The sequence below is a fragment of the Manihot esculenta genome, chromosome 1 (assembly GCF_001659605.2).
Source record: "Manihot esculenta cultivar AM560-2 chromosome 1, M.esculenta_v8, whole genome shotgun sequence".
Taxonomy (NCBI): Eukaryota; Viridiplantae; Streptophyta; class Magnoliopsida; order Malpighiales; family Euphorbiaceae; genus Manihot; species Manihot esculenta.
Window position 1 is genome coordinate 35,440,656 of NC_035161.2, and position 18,152 is coordinate 35,458,807.

Consider the following 18,152-nt stretch of genomic DNA (forward strand, 5'->3'; position numbering starts at 1 on the left):
ATAATTTGATAAAAATACTCATCATTTTTTCTCATCTCTTGAGTATAAATTATTAAAATATCTCGAACAAAATAACGAAATAGAGTTTGTACAAGATAAAACTTGAATAAAGTTTCAATACTAACATTTTCATTGCAATTCCAAAAATTTATAATAACTAGTAAACCTTAATTAAACATTGCATTCCGAAATAATCAAATTAATAACATTTGAAGAATAGTCGACCACAGAAACAGACTCATAACTCTTTCAATGCCTTATTTCAATTTTTATCTATTTATTGAGAATCAACTATCAAAATGTAAAAATTACTAAAAAATTCCATACGAGAATAAGAGTTTTTATTTTCATAAAAAATAAAATGTTTGGCTTGTAACCAAAAATCAAATCTTTCAATATAATAATTATTTAAGAATTGCTGCTGTAACGACCCGAAAATCGGACCGCTACCGGCGCTAGGATCCAGATCGGCTTAAGGCCGCTGGGACCCGTAGCAAGCCTGACATGCAACCTGTAAACCTATTTAATCCCATACATGATCAACAATCATACACAAAAATTACAACTTTTCTTTCTTTCATTCCTCATACACCAAACTCAACCTGTGCATGCACTAAACATAATCATAATCATAAACTTGATCCCTCTGTGGAATCTCATCAATACCCCCAAAGGGTGGCATAACATGTGTTGAGTTGGCTAAACATAGACATTAATAAACATTAAGATCATGTATAAAAAAAGAGATTACAATAACTATGGTCAAGCACACTTCTAAACCTCAATATCATTACATTACACATCTATACATCATTATACAATTTGTCATGTCCACATTCTAACTATTACATACACGTGACTTCATTACTCTTGTAAACCTCCTGGTCTACCCTGTACCTGCAATCCTGGGGAAATTGGGAGAGGGGTGAGCTACTAGAGCCCAGTGAGCAGAATAATAAAACACTTGAAACATATGATAACATGAAATGCATCACATCACAGCTAATCACATCAAGGATGAACTTGTCACCAATAGCCCTCTACATGGTCCAACTGTGCCAGAACGTAGAATGGGTCCTGGTCTTTCCCTTACATATCATAACATAACAGTGTCCAACTGTGCCAGAACGTAGAATGGGTCCTGGTCTTTCCTTTACATAGTGCCAGCGAACGTAGAATGGGTCCCACTGGTCTTACTTTCCGTACCGTACATATCATATCGTCATATCATAGATCGAGGGCTATGGATCATTCAACATTCATCCACATCAACATCAAAATGTGCAATGCAACATATTCGTGAATTCTAATGCAAGCAACCTAATTCATCACATGGCATTCATGATGCATGAACAATGCTCAAAACTTTGAAATTTATTTACTTTAAACGTAAAGGTTTATTCCACTCACCTCTGGATAGCTCTGACCAGACACTGGGGCAACAGACTCACTGCGGGGGTCCTCGGTTTCTCCGGTCCGAACCTACACAGGTGGACTCAAATGAGGGACCAAACATACCTGAATATAACTCTAAACTATTCCCCAAAAACCCCCTAAAACATCATGGAACAATCATAGAAAAACATGCAAGAAATGGCTGAACAGGGCACTTTCGGCGGCAGGTTCGGCGGCCGAAAGTCCCTCCAGAGCCGAAAGTCAGGCAGGTTCGGCGGCACCTTCGGCGGCCGAAACTCCCAGACAGAGGCGAAACTCATGCAAGTTCGGCGGCACCTTCGGCGGCCGAAAGTCCCAGACAGAGACGAAAGTCTCCTTTCGGGGGCAAGCTTCGGCAGCCGAAGGCTGCCTCCACAAGCATGTTCGGCGGCCGAAAGTTCATTCGGCTGCCGAACCTGGTTTCTCCCAGAATGGCAGAAACTCAGCTCCCCTATGCATTTATGCCTCCTATCTCATCCAAACATGCATAAACCTATTCTACAACATTCCTCAATCATACACAAGCAAACATACAAGTTCCTAGGGGCATCAAACCATCAAAACCCCAACTACAACACACAAGCAACTCACATTGTTCAAAATCACATCAAAAACCCATAAGCTCAACCTAAGCTATACATGCATTTTCTACCCCATGAACTTGCATAAAACTTGCTTAAAACATAATGTAAGCTAGAGATCGACTCTTACCTCTTGAAGATCGAGGGTGGAGGCGATCTAACTTGGAGTTGGGAGAGATTTGAGTTCTTGAACCTCAAAGCTCCAAATCTTTGCTCAAAAGCTCAAATCTTCAAAACAAAACAAAAACTTGTGAAAATCTTGAAAGATTTGAAGGAAAAGACTCAAGATCGGTGAGGGGCGGCGGAGAACTCACCTTGGCCGGAAATGGGGAAAAAGCTCGCCCGTTTTCGGCTAAGGGACCCTTTTATAGTGGCTGGCCAGGCCACGTTCGGGGGCCGAACGTGCCTCCGCATGCATGCCATGTTCGGCGGCCGAACTTGAGGTTCGGCGGCCGAACCTGGACTTTCCTCAACCTATGCCTTCGAGGCCTAAGGCACACCCGAAATGCCTGCATGTTCGGCGCCCGAACTTTGTGTTTCGGCGGCCGAACCTGAGTTTTCCTCCAAAGCTATTTTCATTCAAAACTCATTTCCTTTTCATTTAAAATCATCAAAAACATTTAAAACATTTCATAAAAACATGATTTTACCTTTCTAGAGGTCTCCGACATCCGAGATTCCACTGGACGGTAGGAATTCCGATACCGGAGTCTAGCCGGGTATTACATTCTCCCCCCATTAAGAACATTCGTCCCCGAATGTTCCTCAACTAGCACATAGCATGGCATACACATAACATACATGCAAAGCACATAAAACTCACAAGGAACTAACCTTAGAAAAGATAAGGGTATTGCTGGAGCATGGACTCCCGTGTCTCCCAAGTGCACTCTTCCATATTGTGGTGGTTCCACAGGACTTTCACCATCGGGATTTCCTTGTTTCTCAGCTTTCTGATCTGAGTGTCTATGATCCGTACTGGCTGCTCAACATAGGTGAGATCCTCTTGGATCTCCACATCAGGCTCACTAAGAACCTTGCCCGGATCTGACACAAATTTCCTCAACATTGAAACATGGAAAACCGGATGGATTCTTTCCATTGAAGCAGACAAATCTAGCTTGTACGACACATTCCCAATCTTCTGCAATATTTTAAAGGGTCTGATGTATCGTGGGGCTAGTTTACCTTTCTTCCCAAAGCGAACCACTCCTTTCATTGGAGACACCTTGAGCAATACCAGATACCCCTCCTGAAACTCTACTTGCCGTCTGCGGATGTCTGCATAACTCTTCTGTCTGCTTGAAGCAGTTTTGATTCTCTCTCTGATTATGGGTACCACCCTGCTGGTAATCTCTACTAGCTCAGGCCCTGCCAAGGCCTTCTCTCCAACTTCCTCCCAGCAAACAGGTGACCTGCACTTCCTTCCGTACAAAGCTTCATATGGAGCCATCCCGATGCTAGCATGATGGCTGTTATTGTAGGCAAACTCCACCAAAGGTAGATGCTGCCTCCAAGAACCGCCAAAGTCCAGCACACACATTCTAAGCATATCCTCGATAGTCTGGATGGTCCTTTCGAATTGTCCGTCCGTCTGGGGGTGGAAGGCAGTACTGAAATCCAACCTAGTACCCATGGCGTTCTGCAGACTCTGCCAAAACCTGGAGGTGAACTGGGGCCCTCTATCTGACATTATCGAAACAGGAACCCCATGCAGCCTGACGATCTCATCTACATACACCTGCGCTAACTTGTCCACAGAATAGCCACTCCTGACAGGGATGAAGTGAGCAGATTTAGTGAGTCTGTCCACAATCACCCATATGGAGTCCAATCTGTTGGACGCCGCCGGTAACCCCACTACGAAGTCCATAGCTATGTTTTCCCATTTCCATTTTGGAAAAGGTAGCGGGTTAAGCATTCCAGCCGGCTTCTGATGTTCCAGCTTCACCCTCTGACACACTTCGCAGGCGGACACGAACTGTGCCACTTCCTTCTTCATAGCTGGCCACCAATAAACCTTCTTTAGATCTTGATACATCTTGGTGGCTCCGGGGTGAATGCTGTATCTTGCATTATGAGCCTCTCTCATAATGTCTCCTTTCAGCCCTATGTCATCTGGTACACATAGTCTGCTCCCATAGCGGAGGATCCCCTTGCTGTCGAATCTGAACTCACTATCATTGCCTGACTGAACAGTCCTGGCAATCTTCACTAACTCCGGGTCCTCATGCTGTTTCTGAGCCACCTGCTCCAGAAACACGGGTGCCACTCTCATCTGGGCCACCAAGGCACCTGTACCAGACAACTCCATCTGTAGACCTTCCTCAATGAGCTTGTAAAACTCCTTCACCACTGGCCTCCTTTCTGCCGATATGTGGGATAAATTGCCGAGTGATTTCCGGCTTAAGGCGTCTGCCACAACATTCGCCTTACCCGGATGGTACTGAATCTTGCAATCATAGTCACTCAGCAGCTCCACCCATCTTCTCTGTCTCAAATTCAAATCTCTTTGACTCAAGATGTACTGCAGGCTTTTATGATCTGTAAAGATCTCACATTTAACCCCATAGAGGTAGTGCCTCCACATCTTGAGTGCAAAGATTACTGCTGCCATCTCCAGGTCATGTGTGGGGTAATTCAACTCATGCTTCTTCAGCTGTCTAGAAGCATAAGCGATCACTCTCTCGTTCTGCATCAGTACACAACCCAGTCCCACACGGGACGCATCACAAAAGACTGTAAAGTCCTCATCACTAGATGGCAGAGCTAAAACTGGTGCTGAAGTCAACCTCTTCTTAAGCTCTTCAAAACTCTCTTCGCACTGGTCGGTCCACACAAACTTTTGATTCTTTCTGGTCAACCTGGTCAGAGGAGCTGCTATTTTCGAGAAGTCCTGAACGAACCTCCTGTAGTAACCTGCCAAACCCAAGAAACTCCTGATCTCCGTCACTGAAGTGGGTCTAGGCTAGTTAGCCACAGTTTCTGTCTTCTTGGGGTCCACCTCTATCCCATTCTCTGACACTACATGCCCCAAGAACGAAATACTCCTCAGCCAGAACTCACACTTAGAGAACTTGGCATACAAGCCATGTTCCTTCAAGGTCTGCAGAACCAACCTCAGATGATGGGCATGCTCCTCTGCATTCCTGGAATACACTAAGATATCATCTATGAAGACAATAACGAAGTGATCCAGGTATTGACTAAATACTCTGTTCATGAGATCCATGAATGCTGCAGGGGCGTTGGTTAACCCGAACGACATCACAAGGAACTCAAAATGCCCATATCTGGTCCTGAAAGCTGTCTTTGGCACATCTTCATCCCTTATCCTCAACTGATGATACCCGGACCTCAGATCTATTTTGGAGAAACAACCCGCTCCTGCTAGCTGGTCGAATAGATCATCGATCCTTGGCAGAGGGTACCTATTTTTGGTAGTGACTTTGTTCAACTGTCTGTAGTCGATACAAAGCCTAAGGGATCCATCCTTCTTTCTCATAAACAAGACCGGAGCACCCCAAGGTGAGGTACTCTGTCGGATGAAGCCCTTTTCTACCAGCTCTTGCAACTGCTCCTTTAATTCCTTCAACTCGGCTGGGGCCATCCTGTAGGGAGGGATAGAGATCGGTCTAGCTCCAGGCACCAACTCTATTTCGAACTCTATCTCCCTAGCAGGTGGTAAACCTGAAAGCTCGTCTGGAAAGACGTCCTGAAACTCTCTGACAACTGGCACCGAGGCTGGCTCCCTGACCTGACTACTAAGCTCTCTCACATGAGCCAAATACCCCTGACATCCCTTCCTAAGCAACCTACGAGCCTGAAGAGCTGATATCAGACCTCTAGGTGTGCCCCTCTTGTCTCCTCTGAAGACTACCTCTGACCCGTTCTGATCTCTGAACCTGACTACCTTGTCCCTGCAGTCCAAGGTAGCACCATGGGTAGATAGCCAATCCATCCCTAGAATGACGTCAAAGTCTGTCAAATCTAGAACCACAAGGTCGGCAGAGAGGCATCTTCCCTCAACAAAAACTGGACTGTACTGGCAAACTGACTATGCCACTGACAGGTCACACTTGGGTCCACTGACCCATAGGGGACACTCTAACCCAGAGACTATCAGACCCAACCTCTCAACGGCTCTCGGAGCAATAAAAGAATGAGATGCACCCGGGTCCATTAAAGCATACACATCAGAATACCCAATGACGAGATTACCTGACACCACGGTGTTGGATGTGTTAGCCTCCTGCTGAGTCATGGTGAAGATCCTGGCTGGAGCTGATGGACCTTCACCTCGGGAACCAGAAGAAGAGGCTGCCCCTCTCCCTCTACCTCTGCCACTGCCCTGAGTTGTGGCTGGAGCTGCTGGCTGTGCCACACTACCAGAAGCTGTCTGCTGGGGCTGGCCCATAAAAGGTGCTCTAGGACACTCCCGAGCTATGTGTCCCTCCTGTCCACATCTGAAACATGTATTAGTCCCAGCTCGACACACTCCCCTGTGCGGCCTTCCACATCTCTGGCATTCTGTACCATCTGAACCTGAGCTCGAGCCACCGCCAAATCCCAGACCGGATTTCAACTTATTCCAAAACTTATTCTTCTTCGGCTTCTTGGTGGTGTTATCCCACCTCTTCTTACTTGAGCTCTGAGAAGAGAGACCTGGCCCTCCTCTGCCTGGGGTCTTAACCCCTGAAGACTGGGTCACTGACTGCTTCACTGACCCCTCAACTATAGCACTCGCTTCCATCCTTCGAGCCATATCCATCACAGTGTGGAAACTTTCCCTCTCAACTGACTGAATCAACGAGGAGTACCTAGAATGCAGCTTCATCACATATCTCTTAGCTTTCTTCGTATCTGAATCTAGAGCTTGCCCTGAAAAAGGCAATAGCTCCAAGAATTTATCTGTGAACTCCTCCACGCTCATGTGCTCTGTCTGCCTCAGTTGCTCAAACTCAATCATCTTCAGTTCTCTGGAACTGTCTGGAAAAGCCCAACTAGCGAACTCATTCGCAAATTCCTCCCATGTCATGCCGTCTAGTCTCGGGTCCACATAACACTTGAACCATTCCCGTGCCTTCTTGCACTTTAAAGTGAACCCTGCCATCTGAATGGCCCTGCTATCATTCGCCCCTAGCTCATCAGTTATTGTCTTTACTACTCTCAGATACTCAAAGGGGTCATCCCCTGACTTGTATTTGGGAGCATCCAGCTTAAGGTAATCTGTCATCTTTACTTTGCTCCCATCGGCTGAGCTAGGTCTAGGAGGTTGAGTAACTGGGGCTGCTGGTTCTGTAGGTGGTGGAGGTGGAGGTGGGGGTGCAGCATTCCTCGAGGTGGGGTTTGCCGGGTTTGGATAGAAGGGTGAGGGTGGATAAGCTGGGTACTGTGTGTAAGGTGGATAGAAAGGTGGATAAGGCATGTAGGTAGGATAGGGGTTAAAGCTGGAATAATCCGATATACCTCCCATCGGATACCCTGAACCCTGTGGGAAAGGTGGATAATGGGGTGGAAAACCATACCCCGAGGCCTGAACGCCTCCCTGTGACTCCCCTGTCCCCTCTTCCTCCATGCTCACATCCAGGTTCCCATCCCTCCTCTGATCCTCTTCCGTAACCTCCCTCACATCTGAAAAACTTCCTCCTCTATCAGTCCCCCTTCTACTAGCGTCAAAAGACCTTCTAGGGTCCATTGACACTCTTTCTCTGTTTGCTCTACAAGACATTGCCCTAGGCAATGTAGGAGGACGGGCGCTCGTGCCCTCATCCTCAGGTGGCACTCCAGTCAATCTTGCAGATCGACGGGTTCCTCTCATTCTGTTTTCTGAAAAACAGTACACATCACACAAACATCAGCATCATATGGTTCATGTGGGCACACATGAACCCTCATCACATAAACATATCATTCATATCATAGCATCAATGCACATGTATATAATCATGGCATTTCACATCATCATACAAGACAGGACTCCACATCCTATCCTAGTGGACATGATCTCCCTATTGTGCTTGACCTTCTAGAACATCTATGAGCCCGACACTCTAGGTCCGATCCTATGAGCCTAGGGCTCTGATACCATTCTGTAACGACCCGAAAATCGGACTGCTACCGGCGCTAGGATCCAGATCGGCTTAAGGCCGCCGGGACCCGTAGCAAGCCTGACATGCAACCTGTAAACCTGTTTAATCCCATACATGATCAACAATCATACACAAAAATTAAAACTTTTCTTTCATTCATTCCTCATACACCAAACTCAACCTGTGCATGCACTAAACATAATCATAATCATAAACTTGATCCCTCTGTGGAATCTCATCAATGCCCCCAAAGGGTGGCATAACATGTGTTGAGTTGGCTAAACATAGACATTAATAAACATTAAGATCATGTATAAAAAAAAGGGATTACAATAACTATGGTCAAGCACACTTCTAAACCTCAATATCATTACATTACACATCTATACATCATTATACAATTTGTCATGTCCACATTCTAACTATTACATACACGTGACTTCATTACTCTTGTAAACCTCCTGGTCTACCCTGTACCTGCAATCCTGGGAAAATTGGGAGAGGGGTGAGCTACTAGAGCCCAGTGAGCAGAATAATGAAACACTTAAAACATATGATAACATGAAATGCATCACATCACAGCTAATCACATCAAGGATGAACTTGTCACCAATAGCCCTCTACATGGTCCAACTGTGCCAGAACGTAGAATGGGTCCTGGTCTTTCCCTTACATAGTGCCAGCGAATGTAGAATGGGTCCCACTGGTCTTACTTTCCGTACCGTACATATCATATCGTCATATCATAGATCGAGGGCTATGGATCATTCAACATTCATCCACATCAACATCAAAATGTGCAATGCAACATATTCGTAAATTCTAATGCAATCAACCTAATTCATCACATGGCATTCATGATGCATGAACAATGCTCAAAACTTTGAAATTTATTTACTTTAAACGTAAAGGTTTATTCCACTCACCTCTGGATAGCTTTGACCAGACACTGGGGCAACAGACTCACTGCGGGGGTCCTCGGTTCCTCGGGTCCGAACCTACACAGGTGGACTCAAATGAGGGACCAAACATACCTGAATATAACTCTAAACTATTCCCCAAAAACCCCCTAAAACATCATGGAACAATCATAGAAAAACATGCAAGAAATGGCTGAACAGGGCACTTTCGGCGGCAGGTTCGGCGGCCGAAAGTCCCTCCAGAGCCGAAAGTCAGGCAGGTTCAGCGGCACCTTCGGCGGCCGAAACTCCCAGACAGAGGCGAAACTCATGCAAGTTCGGCGGCACCTTCGGCGGCCGAAAGTCCCAGACAGAGACGAAAGTCTCCTTTCGGGGGCAAGCTTCGGCAGCCGAAGGCTGCCTCCACAAGCATGTTCGGCGGCCGAAGGCTGCCTCCACAAGCATGTTCGGCGGCCGAAAGTTCATTCGGCTGTCGAACCTGGTTTCTCCCAGAATGGCAGAAACTCAGCTCCCCTATGCATTTATGCCTCCTATCTCATCCAAACATGCATAAACCTATTCTACAACATTCCTCAATCATACACAAGCAAACATACAAGTTCCTAGGGGCATCAAACCATCAAAACCCCAACTACAACACACAAGCAACTCACATTGTTCAAAATCACATCAAAAACCCATAAGCTCAACCTAAGCTATACATGCATTTTCTACCCCATGAACTTGCATAAAACTTGCTTAAAACATAATGTAAGCTAGAGATCGACTCTTACCTCTTGAAGATCGAGGGTGGAGGCGATCTAACTTGGAGTTGGGAGAGATTTGAGTTCTTGAACCTCAAAGCTCCAAATCTTTGCTCAAAAACTCAAATCTTCAAAACAAAACAAAAACTTGTGAAAATCTTGAAAGATCTGAAGGAAAAGACTCAAGATCGGTGAGGGGCGGCGGAGAACTCACCTTGGCCGGAAATGGGGAAAAAGCTCGCCCGTTTTCGGCTAAGGGACCCTTTTATAGTGGTTGGCCAGGCCACGTTCGGGGGCCGAACGTGCCTCCGCATGCATGCCATGTTCGGCGGCCGAACTTGAGGTTCGGCGGCCGAACCTGGACTTTACTCAACCTATGCCTTCGGGGCCTAAGGCACACTCGAAATGCCTGCATGTTCGGCGGCCGAACTTTGTGTTTCGGCGGCCGAACCTGAGTTTTCCTCCAAAGCTATTTTCATTCAAAACTCATTTCCTTTTCATTTAAAATCATCAAAAACATTTAAAACATTTCATAAAAACATGATTTTACCCTTCTAGAGGTCTCCGACATTCGAGATTCCACTGGACGGTAGGAATTCCGATACCGGAGTCTAGCCGGGTATTACAGCCGCTATAAATCTGCATATTCTAAAAATTAATTAAATTATATGTGAGAAATATCCCCACTATAGAGAAACTATAATTGACTATTGAAATATCTCTAGACCTCTTAATAGGGACAACAACATCTTTTCTTTATCCATAATCAATTGATGCAGATCGTCTTTCTTTTGAAAAAAGGAAAAGAAGAAATTAAGTTTAATAAAAAAAAAAAAGCCGAGAGCATTAAGCCACCACCACAAATATGTGGAAACTTTAATTCAAATAACTTTTATTTTTTTATTTAAACAGTTTTTAAAGGATATTTATCTAATTATACATTTAAATAGCAATATATAAAATTGCTGAATTTTTCTTTATCTAATTATACATATTCAACCATTCCATTCTTATAATTTTAAAATTTTCTGAAAAAAAAATTCCAACTATTCAATTTGACTTAATTTATTTTAAAAAAATTAAATAAATTCTAATAGAATTGTATATGATTTAATCTTAAAAAAATAAAATTTTTAATTTCTAATAAAAAATTCATAAAAAATAAATAAATTTTTATAATATTTTTAATAATTATTTAATAGTCGAGAGAGAGTTAAATTTAAATTATATTAATCATTTAATTTATAAAAATAATTAAGTAGTATTACATATAAAAATAATAAAAAAGAGAGCTCATAAAGAATTAATCTTTTATTAAATTTAAATTTTTTATGAATAATTATTTTATTTTTATTTTTATTTATTTGTAATTTTTTATTATATATTATTTAAAAATTTATAAAATTTAAATTTAAATTCATTAAATAGAATTTTATAATTTTAATAATATAAATTATAAAATTATATTAGAAATATATAAAATATAAAATATATTACTGAAATTATGTAATATTATTAAAATTATTTTATATATATATATAATATTAGTTTTTTAGTATGATTTCAGTTTATTTAAATTTTAATTTTTATATAAATTTTAATAAAAAAATTAAAATTAGAATCACAAACTTAATCTAATAATAAATGAATTTGAACAAATTTAAAAAATATCAAATTTTACATATTCAATTCTTAATTTTTAGTTAAAAAAAATAAAAAATTAAAATTAAATAATTAAATAAATTGGATGCTGATTCAATTTCTATAATATAGATTTTTTTTTTCATTTTAATACTGTTTGATACTTTGGGAACTCCAAAACTAGTACACTCCTAATAAAATTAATTATCTTTTAAAAAAATTGATATAGTTATTCATATATTAAATTATTATTGGCTTGTCATTTCACACAGATTGGTTACACGCTGTCAACTTATAATTTCCTAAAAACGGCCGCCAGAAAAAAGAGAACAACTTTCGCGGGCAGATCCTCGCTATGAATGTAATCCTTGTCTTCGTTCTCCTTAGTCCACACGCAACTTAAAAAGTTTCTCCATTTCACAGTGAACGCTGAAATGGAGTCTCCGTTGGTTGCTGCTGATAACAATGGTGGTACTAGATCCGCTCTGATCTTTCTCGGCACCGGCTGTTCCAACTCCATCCCATTCGCATCATGCCTGATTCAGCCGTCTGATCCTCCTTGCCATGTTTGCTCCATGGCCCTCTCTGTCCCACCCGAGCAAAACCCTAACTATAGGTTTTATTCCCTGTTCTAATGATCCTGAATCTTGGTACAAAATTCTTTTAAATTTATCTATTCGAGTCATAAATTTTAATCGGTGACGTTGATCAGAGTTTATGTGGCATGGAATCCATTGAATATGATTCTCAAAGTCGATTCATCTAGACCAAAGGCAGAGTTAATGCCGCGCCAGCTTAGTAAGCGTGGGCCTATAACTAATAGGAATACAAGTGTAACACGAAATAAAGTTCATAGCTTGGATTAGTAATCAATTTATATAATTTTAAAAAGTGCCCAAGTTCTTGATAATTGCTTTTTTTGATATTTTTCATTGCTGACAAAATTGAGGGACATGAAAATTGATGTATGTATGCACGTGCTTTTGTTTCCTTCTTTTTAATTAATTCTTTATGATTTTTTTTAATTGTCAGGTGCAATACATCTCTTCTTATAGATTATTGTGAGAAAGATGAGAAACACAGTTACATATTGATTGATGCTGGGAAGACATTCAGGGAGCAAGTGCTTAGATGGTTTACTCACTACAAGATTCCTCGAGTAGATTCTGTTAGTAATCTTTTGCTCTCATTAATGGCTTAATCTGTTGACTCAAAAATTTTCCGTTACTTCAATCATTATTTTCGCATAGTGAATGGATAAAGTATCTGCTACGCTCCAAATGAAGCAACACTTAATCGATATCGAAACACTATTTGCTAATCTTGTTAGGTCCCATCATATGAATGCTAAAGTTATTATTATTATTACTATTATTAGTCTTGTTAATATAGGAGGGGACAAAGCTGGAATGGCAGAACAGGATTATATCTAATAGGGAATCAAGAAAATCATAAAACTAACACATGGATTATGATACATGTTTATACATAATATCGATTATCATTGTATTTGTATCACTAGTTTTCAGTATAATCACATATAGTAAAAACAAATTATATCATGTATTATATCATGTATTTAACAATCTAGATTTATACCTAACTTATGAAATCACAATGCTCGGCACTCTTATTAATAAGAGTTTTGAAGTACTAAGCTAAAACCTTTTGTTCACTTCCCTCTATTATCATTTTTTACTATTTGAAATTGTGTGTGGCTGCACTATTTTGCTATTGTTGCTTTCGTTTATTTACGTAAGTCAATGACAAATTTTGTACATATCTATATATAAAGTTTCTTAGGATTACATTGAAAGATTGTTGATTTTCTAAGTATAAAACAAAGTATGTGTCCAGTAGCAAAAACATGTCTTCTGATGACATGGAATTGGGTGCACATGAGTGAGTGAACCATTTCAATTTCCTCAAGGGAGTAACGGTATCATCATATAATTTTGTCTTTGATGGAGCAGAATAATGGATATCAGATACTCTGTTCCACTTAGTGTTGAAAGCTGCATCGAGTTGATTTAAGTCTCCACATCTCTCTCATTTTCTTTTAATTATTTACTAAAGAATTTTGGTGATCTCATACAAAGAATGGTAGAATGGGGAGGAAATAACCTTATCAGGGAAGAAACATAAGAAAGCAATAGCCACCACTCTGACAAAACATTACGGGTTCCTTTTCTGAATTAGAACTCAGCTAGCATTTTGCCTTGGCTGCATAATTCATGACTTCACGTCTTGCAATAACTGTTTGCCCTTTAAATATCACATTCAGCTATTTCCTAAAGGCTGCTGGCAGTTAATATTGTTGTTGACGTAACTGAACATTCGACAGAAGCATCAAGCTGAATACTTTTTGAACCATGGACAGGTATTAGGACTAATTTTGTATGAACTGCAGATCATTTTGACTCATGAACATGCTGATGCAGTTCTGGGACTTGATGACATACGTGCTGTGCAACCATTTACTGCAAACAATGATATTGATCCTACCCCTGTTTTCTTAAGCCAGTCTGCTATGGATAGGTATGTCTGATATTCCTTCTCAGTTGGTTTACAGCTTTCAACAAGTTAGCTGATCTTCATTTTCATACTTAATGGGGCAAAAATTATGGTCATGTCTTTGGCTTGTTAATGGTGCTTCATTATGAAATATGCCACTAAATGTAGAATAATTTGTTATGAAATATTCAAAAAGACATCTTGTAGTTCCTTGGTTGCCTGGTTTTATCTTTTCTGTTTAATTATATGGTGTGTCTATGGATGAGTTATTTTATCATTTGGGATTAGCTTTATGCCTGAATTATTAGAACATTACAAAAGTCAGCTGGTTTACCAAAACAATAAACTGATGTCTTTTGTAGATTTCCTGACAATATAACCAATGAGTGGAATTCAGCATACTATTTATTTGTTGTTACTTTTGTTTGTATCAACTGCAATCTAAACAGTTAGATTGTTTGATATCATTTTGCCTTGGAAACAGCATCACTTTGAAATTTCCATACTTGGTAAGGAAAAAATTGAGGGAGCACCAGGAAAGAAGGCGGGTAGCACAGCTGGATTGGAAGATAATTGAAGAAGATTTTCAGAGGCCATTTGTTGCATCAGGGATACAATTTGTCCCTTTACCAGTTACTTGCTCTGAAACTCTACAAATATGCTTTTTTTTTCTTTAGTAAAAAAAAAGACATACAATATGCATCCTCTTTTCTCACATTTGCTTTCTAATGCAGGTAATGCATGGAGAAGACTATGTTTGCTTGGGATTTCTCTTTGGCAAAAGATGTCGAGTAGCTTATATATCTGATGTTTCACGTTTACCTGCAAGCACAGAATTTGGTGAGTATTAATTGTTCACCCAGTTCGTCATGGTAAATTTTTATGCATATTTTGCACCCCATACACAGGTTATGCATCTCCTAAATGCTGCTAAATGAATGGAGATTGAATCATTTATTGGTAGAGTAAGATTTGCTTTTTCTATTGTAGGATATTTTAAATGGAATTTAGTTTTCTGGTTTTTTATCACATCTTTTTTCTTAAATGCTACTCTCGGTTTTTGCAGTAATTTCAAAATCAGGGGCTGGGCAGTTGGATCTTCTTATCTTAGACTCCTTGCTCAGGGTCAGTCATAAAATTATGTTTGTTATATTTTCTTGATCATATGGATTTGAAAATTGTGAGAATTGTTAATGGTTAGATCTCCAAAAATCACTTTCATATGCTGAGTGCCGACTGACAATTCTGCAAGCACTCCAACTTTAGCCAGAAAAATGAGTGTCTGTAGACATTTGTTCACATGTAAGTACAAAGATGCAATATCCAGTAAAGCAGGTGTTGTTAGTATTTTTTATAAGGGACTGGTGAATGGGTTCAGTGGGTGAAGGGAGTGAAACCTGTTTCTTTTTTCTACCTATGGTTGGACCGGTTCAAGCTCATTAAGAGAGAACTTGAGATCTCTTAAAATAAATAGAAATCACACATAATTTTATAGAAGTTTATTTGAATTATTTTCCTACAAATGAATTTTACCAAATGAAGCCTTTGTATTGTTTTGCTTCATATGCTTGGTTATATGGGGATCAGTTTGTTCTGCCCTTAGAACTCTTTTTGTTTAAAACTAAGACTGAATAAAGGGTGGTTGCTATAGTTTTCATTAGAATGATTGGAGATTGAATAGATGATGTGGTTAATTTTCTAACAGTCATGGGTGTTGTAATCTTTCTCCAAATTGTATCCATAAGCCCTTCATGTTTCAAAGGAACCTCCTTAATTGTATGCTCCTGTTCTGCTATGATATGGGTATGACCAATTTTTGTTTTGCCATTCAGCTTTGTATTTTCTGATGGTTTCAGTAATTTATCTAATTGACCTTCCTGCTTGCCTCATCTATGCAGAATGGATCCCATAATGTTCACTTCTGCTTACCTCAGGTTTCTTCTTTTGCTTTCTAGTTGATTATTTTATCTTTTTAGCATGTTATAAATGCTTCTACTGCCACTTATGCTGTCTATCTGAAGTCCCTTGAAGCTGTGAAGAGGTTGTGCCCAAAGCAAGCACTTTTAATCGGAATGAATCATGAGTTTGATCATTACAGGGACAATGACTTCTTAGCAGAATGGTCTGGAAGGTATATAATTTACTCTTGATAATCATGGTCTTTTTAATGACATGCATTTTCAATCACAGCTGACATGGTTTGGCTGTTGGGTAAAATGCATTTACTGAGACAAAATCATATCAGCATAGTTCAATTCTTGGCTGGATTCAGGTTTTCTACTCCATTTTGTCCGCATTCTTCTTTTTATCTTGATTGAAGCCTAAGCAACTGACATTCTTTTGTCTCTGGTTTTTATAGGGAGGGAATTCCGGTGCAGCTTGCCCGTGATGGTTTAAGAGTTCCTATAGACTTGTGATAAGGTAAGCCGGTGTCATTATCAATTTATCCGATTTTATATATGCACTGTCCCATTGCCATTTCTACTTCTATAACCAAAAAGGGGGAAAAAAAGTGAGCCACAGAGAGAAAGGTTTAATATTTCTCTTATTGACCTTCACAATAATACTCGTGAGTACTGAACTTATGTTTCCATTAGGTTTAACAATTTTGTACCTTGTATACTAAAAGGTATTATCTTAGCAAGCTTGTATCACCTGTGTCATCTTCAAAGCATCTGGGAAACCAACATAAAACAGAATTAGAGTGCCAGCAAGTTCCAAAATATGGCAGGGAAGAAGAAGAGAATGTGGAGAGAAATTAAAAAAAAAAAAAAAAAAAAGAAAGAAAGAATGTAAACGATAAGAAAATAATAAAGAAAAGGAAGTTACTTTCCTAGCTTATTTATTTGGTCTTCGTTTGTTTGTTGAAAAATGTTTTCCACCTCTTATATTTGAGACACTCAAGGAAAATTGTTTAATAAAAAATATTTACTAGTTAAATAAAAAACTAACTCATTTTTAAGAAAAATGAGTTTCTCTTAATATTGTTTACACTATTTAAAAAATTTATTAGTTTTCTATATTTTTTAAATCTCTACTAAAAAATAGAAAGTAAGTTATTTTGAAAAATATTTTTTTCAAAAAATATTTTCTAAATATAAATTATTTTTTAAAATAAATAAAATCTTTAAATAACGAAAATCAGAAAATTGAATCAAATCGTAGTTTCCGATGACAAAATATAGATTCACCAATGATTTTTCTCAGTTTCTATTCACATACTTGATTGCAATCATATGAGTTCTGAACTAGATTGAATTGTCAGTTTTGACTTTAAATGGAATGATTCTAGTTATAGCAAATCTGTTCCTTATCTTTGGTCCTTCACCATTTTATAATGCAGTATGAGTTGAAAGTTTTTGTACGGACTTGATCCACCATGAACTATAGATATAAATAATTGTGGGATCGATATGTGAACCCCATTTTTAACATTTATATTCTATCGTGAATTAGGTTCATCTTAGATTTTCAGAAGAGGATGATATGTTGAGATCACTAATGAATTACACCGACTTTTGGTTGCAGGTTGAGATATAAACTATCAGTTACATGGCATCACTGGATATGTGATTTATAGTTTCCATCCCCTTCTGACGGGAGGATTAAAGATGTAAACTAATCAATTATCACTAGAATAAGTAATTAATAGTTTCCATCCCATTATGCAGGCAGGAATAAAGATGTAAACTTATCAGTTGTCATCAGATAAGTAATTTATAGTTTCCGTCCCATTCTGAGGGGAGGAAAAAACGGAGTGAAAGCTTAATAGTATTATATGAGTGGTATTGATATAAAAGTTCAGGAAGTATGTGAGAATACGAGTGGTATTGATATAAAAGTTCTCCGGCATCTTCTTGTGATAATAATATACTTTGGTTAATAAGACAGCAAAATTTGGGAATGAAAGCCCTGTGATATAATACTTTTGGTATTGATATATACTCGCATGATAATCAGGCAGGGGTTGCTTTAGCTTCAAATTATAATCTCGATCTCCGGCGACGTGGTAAATAAAAAACTTAAAATGTCCGGCACCATCAGAACCTTGTGTTGTACAGTTGCTAATTTTCTTTTGTTTACTATATGTGACTGACTATTTTATATTTTTTCTTAGCGCTTTGAGTGAAATTAAAATATAGTGTTAGCATGTAAGAGCTGGATGCGACTCTTTGCATTGTCCTCCTTTTCCCCTTTATTTCTTTACTGTTTCAATTCTATAATTAG

The 18,152-nt window shown here is 39.5% G+C and overlaps 1 protein-coding gene across 5 annotated transcripts; it reads left to right on the forward strand.

Annotated features, from left to right (window-relative positions):
- Positions 1-11,693: 11,693 nt before the first annotated feature.
- On the forward strand, positions 11,694-17,848 carry LOC110623712 (putative hydrolase C777.06c). 5 transcript variants are annotated; one of them, XM_021768952.2, is made up of 10 exons: positions 11,694-12,027; positions 12,444-12,579; positions 13,822-13,949; positions 14,410-14,557; positions 14,660-14,765; positions 14,992-15,050; positions 15,824-15,859; positions 15,947-16,056; positions 16,285-16,346; positions 17,454-17,848. In XM_021768952.2, exons 1-9 carry the CDS (start codon positions 11,846-11,848, stop codon positions 16,340-16,342), a joined length of 963 nt encoding a protein of 320 aa, XP_021624644.1. In that variant the 5' UTR covers positions 11,694-11,845; the 3' UTR covers positions 16,343-16,346; positions 17,454-17,848. The 5 variants fall into 5 exon arrangements, 1 of the variants encoding a protein (XP_021624644.1); XR_006351939.1 differs by lacking the exon at positions 17,454-17,848 and adding an exon at positions 15,631-15,728 and having other exon boundaries at positions 15,824-16,056; positions 16,285-16,324; XR_006351940.1 differs by lacking the exons at positions 16,285-16,346; positions 17,454-17,848 and adding an exon at positions 15,631-15,728 and having other exon boundaries at positions 15,947-16,053.
- Positions 17,849-18,152: the final 304 nt, after the last annotated feature.